The sequence below is a fragment of the Puma concolor genome, chromosome C1 (assembly GCF_028749965.1).
Source record: "Puma concolor isolate L17-30 chromosome C1, mPumCon1.1.hap2, whole genome shotgun sequence".
NCBI classification, from domain to species: Eukaryota; Metazoa; Chordata; class Mammalia; order Carnivora; family Felidae; genus Puma; species Puma concolor.
In genome coordinates this window covers 215,003,019-215,010,318 of record NC_141674.1, presented here as the reverse complement: position 1 = coordinate 215,010,318, position 7,300 = coordinate 215,003,019, and the positions used below count along the sequence as shown (strand labels likewise).

At 63.2% G+C, this 7,300-nt stretch overlaps 1 protein-coding gene across 1 annotated transcript; it reads right to left on the bottom strand.

Moving 5' to 3' along the window:
• Positions 1-1,088: 1,088 nt before the first annotated feature.
• Positions 1,089-5,793, bottom strand: B3GNT7 (UDP-GlcNAc:betaGal beta-1,3-N-acetylglucosaminyltransferase 7). Its single transcript, XM_025912685.2, has 2 exons — positions 5,692-5,793; positions 1,089-3,614 (listed from the first exon to the last, which is right to left on the bottom strand). Exons 1-2 carry the CDS (start codon positions 5,700-5,702, stop codon positions 2,420-2,422), a joined length of 1,206 nt encoding a protein of 401 aa, XP_025768470.1. The 5' UTR covers positions 5,703-5,793; the 3' UTR covers positions 1,089-2,419.
• Between the last annotated feature and the right edge of the window lie 1,507 nt (positions 5,794-7,300).

Sequence of the window (7,300 nt, the reverse complement as noted above, 5' to 3'; positions counted from 1 at the left end):
AACTTCATTCTTCAGGTCCTAGCCGAACACAGTGCTGTCCCTGGAACCCTGCCCAGGGCTCGTCGCTTCCACCTTCCATCTCCCAGTCTCCTGGGTGTCCCTCCCTGATGCCCCTGTCCTCTGTGGACTGAGCTCGGGTTAGACAGAGGACCTACTGCCCCCCTCTGCTTTCTGGAGCCCCTGGCTTCACAGGGTATGAGGGACACAGGGGGCTGACAACTTGGGGGTGTGACCTGTGCTCAGCAGGCTGTGTGCTTGGTTTAACCCTCTGTTGTGGCAAACTGGAAATTCTTAACTTTTAAAACCAGGGGCCCTGCATTTTCATTTTGCACTGGGCCCTTCAACTTATGCAGCTGGTCGTCTGAGACACGGGAAAATCTGGGCAGAGGAGGAAGAGCTGCCGTGTCCCTTTTCCCTCTGGGGGCTTGGACCCAGGCAGCCGGGGCCGCGAGGGACAGCCGTTTAGTCCCGTGCCCCCTTCTGCACTCCTAGATGTTGTGTTACGTTAGGACCCAGCCATTCCTTCCACTTCCCTGGAGGAGAGGCCCAGTGTAGACAGCCGGGGGCATCTGACCTACTCCGTGATGCCTGGAGCTGGGCCCAGGCAGGGAGCGGCTGGTTTGCTCACTAGGGCCCCGGCGACTCTTCTGGGGACAGCTGCTCTCCCCAACCTAGAGGTAAGCAACTTAGGCCAAGGTTCCCCATACCCTGCAGTCCCCTGTACCACCAACCCCGGACCCCACGGAGCCACTGTTTCAGTGCTTCTCGTCAACCGTATCGATGCTTCCAGGTTGACCCAAGGGACATCGGGGAGCCCGCGAGCTCGTGCACACCCCCACCCGACCCCGCTCACGGGCGCATCAGCCTCCACGGGAATGCACCATTAGCCGGCATGCTTCTCCCCTCCAGCGCCCCGTCCAGGGGGCGTCTCTCTGTGGTCTCTGCTTTAATGCTGGCACCCACATCCCTCTAAAGCCCTTCAAGCGGTGCTGTGTACCCACCAGCAAGAGGGAGGAACAAGCCGTGTCTTCAGAAATCTCTGGCAACCTGGGCCCCGGACACTCTCTGATGGAAATGGTGACAGGAAGTTTCACACCAGAAAACAACCACCTCCTTTTATTGAGAAAACAGAGTTGATCCCGCAGTCGCTTCCCAGGTGACTCCACCCTGAGAAATGAGGTGGCATCCTTCTGCACCCATCCACAAGGACCCCCGGCCCCGGGCGAGGTGGAACACAAGGGTCCCTCCATCCCCTCCCAGGGGCACACGCTGGTCTGCTCAGGCCCTGGAGAAGTAGGCATGCAGGGAGGGCAGGGTTCTGGGCGGGGGGGGGGGGGGGGGGGGGGGCGGGGGGGGGCGCTGTGACGGGCACGGAGGTGCTCTGGGGGGAGGCGAGTGGCCGAGGGAGGTGGACTCTTGCTGGAATGAGGGAAGGGGAGGGAAGAATACCACCATCTCCTGAGGCCTGGCACTCTCTCCTTCCAGATTCTTCATAAATAAAACTTCACAGTAATAGAGGAACGTCCATCTCCGGGGCCAAACCAGCTGGTTTCCGGCCGGGGAGCCAGGCCTCAGTGGGACCGCACGAGGGCCCTGGGCCGGTGGGGCAGCACCGTGACCGCGGGGGGCTGGAGCACTGCTCTCTGGCCCTGTGTCAGGGGCGGGGGGTGGGGGGGCTGCGGCCTGCCCGGAGGTTCTGAGGATCGCTGAGGTAGTCGGAGCGGCCAGCCGCGCGTCCAGACAGGGGCGGATGGAGCATCACAGGCCACGGCCAGGAGTCAGGCCACCTGGGAGCAGACACTGAGCAGCAACTCCAGGCGGGTCTGGGGGGCGGGGGCGGCGCTGAGGGCCTTCTGAGGTTCCGTCTCCTGGAGACCCAGGGGCAGGGACTGTGGGGGAAGGGGGGGCCTGTGAGCCTGCACAGGGCTGAGCTTCTCCTGAAAGGGCTGCTTGGGCCCAGCGGGGGGAGACTGAGGCATTTCATGGGAGAACGAGAATCTTCTCTGTGAAGAAGAGAGGGCCGCCACAGACCCGTCCGGGGTCAGGCCTAACCCGGGTACCTGAGCACCGGCTTCCTTCAGAGACCGCCAGGGCCTCCACCAGGTCACAGGGAGCCAAGCAGGGCACCCAGGTTAGGAGGGCGACCAGTGGCCGGTGGCCTGGTTCCCAAGATGATCCTCCCGCGGTCCGGGCAGTTCCCAACGGTCCTGGGCCTCAGCTCCACTTTCTGGGGAGTGTCCGCGCAGGGAGGCCTCCTTCCGGCTAACTGCACCCCATCACACCCAGGGGCGCACACGGCCCAAACCCTCCAGCTCCCTGCAGGGGACCACAGACCACGTCCTGGCTTTGCGGCTCCGGCCCCATGATTTCTGGGGCTCAGGAACACCTGCCCTCGCCCGGCCCGGTGGTCGGGCCGGGGTCAGAGCACCTGCAGCTTGCGGGAGCAGGTGAGGTTGCCGTGCACCAGCCCCCACATAGCCAGCAGCTCGGCGGGCAGCAACTTGTGCACCACAAGCATGGAGCGGAAAAAGCAGGGTTCCTTGTTCATGCGGCTGTTGCGGTTCCGAGAGATGCCGAAAGTCTTGAAGCCCTCGTGGGCCGTGGGCTGCACGCCCAGCACCTCCAGACACATGCCCAGGAAGACGTCGTCGATGGGGTACAGCTCCAGGGTGTCGCAGGCGTGATGCAGGCGCCGGGCCAGGCTGCCGGCCATGAGGAAGCCCCCTCCGCCCGCGTACGGCGGGTAGCTGGCCTTGCTGTACAGAACCCCCGGGATGTAGTATTTGTTGTCCTTCTTGCGGATCGGCCTGGCGTGCTGCAGGACGTCGCCCACAAACAGGTCTTCCTGTGGCTGCCGGTCCGCCAGAAATTCGAGCAGGTTGGGGGGATTGACGAAGACATCGTCGTCGCCCTTGAAGATGAAGTGAACTTTGGGGCAGTAGATGTCAAACCACTTGAGGAAGTGGATCTCCTTGAGGGTCAGGTTGAAGAAGCTGTCGAGAAAGTCCCACTGCAGGATGTCGCCGTAGAGGCGGTCTTCGTAGGCCAGCAGCTGCTGGTAGTGGGCCCGCTCCTCCTGCTTGGAGGCCGTTCCCAGCAGGAAGAGGGTGCGCACGGCGCCGCGGCCCCTGCCCACCGTCTCCTGCTCACGGCCCCAGGTCTGGCGGATGGCCTCGCGGCGGTCGTGCTGCGTGATGACCGACTTGACCACCACCAGCAGGTAGACGTCACCGTGGCACTTCTCCGGGTGGTTCAGCAGCATGGGGAAGTATCGGCAGTGGCGATAGGACAGAAACTGCCGGAAGTGTGGCTCCAGGCCCTGGAACCAGGGCTGGTGGGTCAAGTTGACATTGACCGAGCAGTTAGTGATGTTGATGTCCCAAGTCTGGGGCCCTCGTGAGGCCATGGGCGTGGGGGCTACGGCGTCCTTCGGGTTCTTCCAGAAACTGTTGGGGTTCACCAGGTGTCCGCTTGGCTTCTGAGCCTTTTGTGGCTCTAGAGTGGGGGGCGGGGGTGCCTGCAGAAACTGGTTGGGAGTCAGACTGCGCTGGAATACCGTTACGGCCACCAGCAGGGCCAGGGACAGGCACACACTCTTGTAGACGGTTTTCTTCCTAGGGGTGAGGGGATGGAGGGTGGTTCAGAGGAGAGAGGAAGGGGTGAGTCCCCTGTGACTCTCCAGCAGCCTTGTTCGGAGCTGCAGTCCCAGATGGGCATGTGGAGCCTGGACACAGACTCAGGTCCTGCGGCCCGAGTGGTCAGAGGAGGGTTCTGCCTTCTCCCCCACCCTGACTTCCCTCTTCCAGGACCAGGGCAACCTCGCTGCACGAAGTTTAAGCACAAGCACTGTGGAGTCAGGCTGCAGGGGTTTAAATCTTGGCTCTGCCACTTATAAGCTTAGTGACTCTGAGTGGGTCCCCTTAACCTCTCCAAACTGTCATTTCTTTTTCCCCGGCATGAGGATAACAGCAAGGAATTGGAGTGCTATCTAATGTGCCTGGCACACAGTGGGTATGCAGTCCGGGGATGCTGTGCGTCTACAAGGACGACCTCTGGTGGAGACTTCTGCCTATTCCCCGACCCCGGCAAGGCACCCGGTTTGCTTTCATTTCTCTGTGCAAACCTCATGACCCATTGGGGTGAACCATCCTGGGGGGCAGAGACAGCACCCGCTCTACAGCTTGGGAGCTCAGGAACCTCTGGGGGGACACCAGGGAGAGTCTCTAACGTGGGACCTGAAGAAGCCTGTCCCTTCCCCTTCCACCCCATCCATCTGATCCAACGCACAATAGCTGCCCTCATGGCTGAGCGAGGCCCGAGAATGGGACAGGGGTCTCCTGCCCTCTTACCGGCTCTGCTCAGCTTGGGCCCCACTCTCCCGCTAGGAGAGATGGCGTTCCCCCAGCTCTGCCTCCCCAGGGAAGGGAACACATTCAGACCTCCACTCTCCAGGGACCCTCTTTGTCCACAGAGCTCCTACCACACCCATTTCGGAAGCAGAAATTAGAGCTTTTTGCTAGAGGTGCTGGCAGGCCCAAGGCAGGGGGCCTGAGCCCTGGGGCCCCAGGACCCTCTCTCCTCAGCTCACACTCTGGAGGTGGCTAGGCCTCCTGGCCTGGTCTCTCTTGTGGAGACACAGGGGCTGGGGGCTTTGGGGACACAGGCAGTCCAGAAGTGTGGCGTCGCAGGGCCAGGCCAAGAGGAAGACAGCCCCAACCTCCAGAGGGGGAGCCGCAGGGCAAATGGAAGAAATAGACTGCAATGTGGCATTACAGGGACGCTGGAGAAGTTGGGGGTGGCCCTCATGCCTGGCTAGTTGAAGGTTCAGGCACCCAGGGCTGGTAAATGCTGAGCCCCCTGGAGCGATGTTTTCCCATGGAGTCCCAAGGGTTCCCGTTTATGGGGTAGGAGGAAGACTGGGTCACCCCAGGTGCTGGAGTGGGGGGTGTGACCCAGGACTCGACCCTCCCAAGGGGGACGGCAGAATGTTCTGGGTCAGGGTCTCTTGCCCCAGGCGTTTCAGCGAAACACCCCTTCCCCTGAGTGGGGGAGGTCGGGACTGGAGGAAGTCCAGGGGGGGTCTCCCCAGGGGAAGGGGATGCGGGCGAGGCCCCTCTGCCCAGGCCTATCCACCTGCACCGCTCCACTCCATTTGTAGGACTAAAGTCCCTCGGGGGAATAAAGAGAAGGGGACAGGGGGAGTGGGGCTGGAGGCCCGAGCTCCCCGGAGGAAGGAAAGCCCCTCGGGGCGGGGGAAGCGGGGAGAGGACGGCGGTCGCCCAGGACGCAGGAGGCCCTCAGAACGGGGGACGCGACCGGGCTGCCGGAGAGCCCTTGAGTCCCCAAAGCCCGGGGTCCCGGGGTGGGCTCAGGGTGCCGCGGGGCCCGGGCCGGGCAGAGCCGAGGGGCCGCAGGCGACGGCAGCGCGCACGGGCTCCGCGGAGCCCGGCCGCGTCCGGCTGGTGCAGGCGCCGCGCACCCCCGGGCATTCCGGCCGCCGCCGCCGAGCCCGTCCGTCCCGGGAAACTGAGGCCAGCCCCGGGGCACCCGGCGCGGCATCCTCCCATCCCCGAGAGCCGCCCGGCTCCCCCCCACCCCCGTGCATCCCGGATCTCGGGGGAGGGAGCCCAGGGTCCCCGCGCCCCCCGGCCCGGCCCCCCGCCCGACGGCCCGGCCGGGTCCCCCACTCACCACAGAGACATGGCGGCCCGGGCCGGGGCGGCGGCGGAGCGGGGCGCGCGGGTCGCAGCTCTGGGCGCCGCGGCTCGGGGACGGCGGGCGGGGACGAGGACGGGGCGGGCGGGAGCGAAGGCCGGGCCGCGCCCCCGCCGCGACTTTCCACTTCCCCGCGGCCGGAGGAGGGACCGGGAGGGGCGGCGGCGGCCCAGGTGCGTTAACCCCTTCGGCGCCCCCGGCCCTCCAGCCCCTCGGCCGCCGGGCCAGCCCTCCGCACTGCGGCGAGCGCCCGTGGCCCATTTCCTAGAGGCGGAACCCGAGGCCCGACCGGGAGTGGGGACCTCGGAGCCCACGAGGATCGCTCCCGTCACCTCTGTCCCCGGGTACTCGGTTTCCCCCGCGGAGCTTCCATGGGGTCGTCGGCCCTTCTGGAAGACTGTGAACCAGGACACCACCCACCTGCAACCTTCCTGGCGCCCCGCGGTCCCCACCGGCTCCCTCTGGCCCTATTAGGACTTTTTTTCCGTGGTAGGGGAGGCAGAGGAAGACAAAGCTTCCTTTTCCCCCTCCGATTCCCTCTGCCTTCTCCCCATTCCCCCTTCCCAGGCAGGCCTCCCTGCACCCTGCTGTTGGGGCCCCTGGGCCAGCCGCCTAGGGCTTGTCTGCAAGGGAGAGGGGCTGCAGGGGGGGCAATGTCTGTGAGATAAGACGCCCCAGGAGGCTAGGCTGGGCCGTGTCAGGGGCCACCGCTCTGGAAACCTTTTTCTGTGCCCCAAAGTGGAGGCCCTCTCCCCCTCTGGGGTCCCTCCTGCCTCAGAGGGCTCCCCTCACTACCAAGGGAAGGCCTGCTTGCCTGGCCCCAACCGTCTCTCTTTTCATCCATCAACAAATATTTCACTCAAACCCCTTTTTTGTCCCCAGCCTTTATTAATCTGCTTGTGTGTGTGCCAGACCCAGCGATTCCTAGGGAGTGGGCTCAAGTGACAGAAGACACAGAAGGGAATTCTTGGCTCAGCAGGGTCTGGGGAGATGGGTGTTTCCATCCGGGTGACTTCCAGAATCGTCTAGCAGGTAAAAACCTCTGCTGGTTTGGCCGTTGCACACCGGTCTGTTCTAGTCTTGCTCCGTGATGAGGTCCCATGGCCGAGCTGACAGCAGGACCTCAGAAAATGCCCATAGAATTGAAATGGAGGCATTTAACAGTGCAATAAATAGTAGCTAACATTCATCAAGCAGTTACAATATGCCAAGCATGATTCTAGGCTCACACATGAATCACTTAATCCTAGAGGCGTGTACTATTTTATTCCCAGTTACAAAGGAGGAAATAGAGGTGCCCAGAGGGGGGAAAACCCAGTGGGTCAGGTCTCATAGCAAACAAAGCCAGAAGGCTTGGCTGGCCCGAGAAGCAGGCCCCTGAGCCCTTCTCCAGGGGACAGCAGTGGCAGGGAGTTATTTTCCTGCCAAGGGGTTCCCTAGGGAGGCCGGGAAGTCCCTGAGTCTAGAGGCTGGAGGTAGGAACTCTGATAAGGCCGTGCCTGCCAAGCTGGGCCCTAAACCTAGGACCCTGGGCCTGGGGTGAGGAGCCTCTTTATTTATTTTTTAAGATTTTATTTTTAAGTAA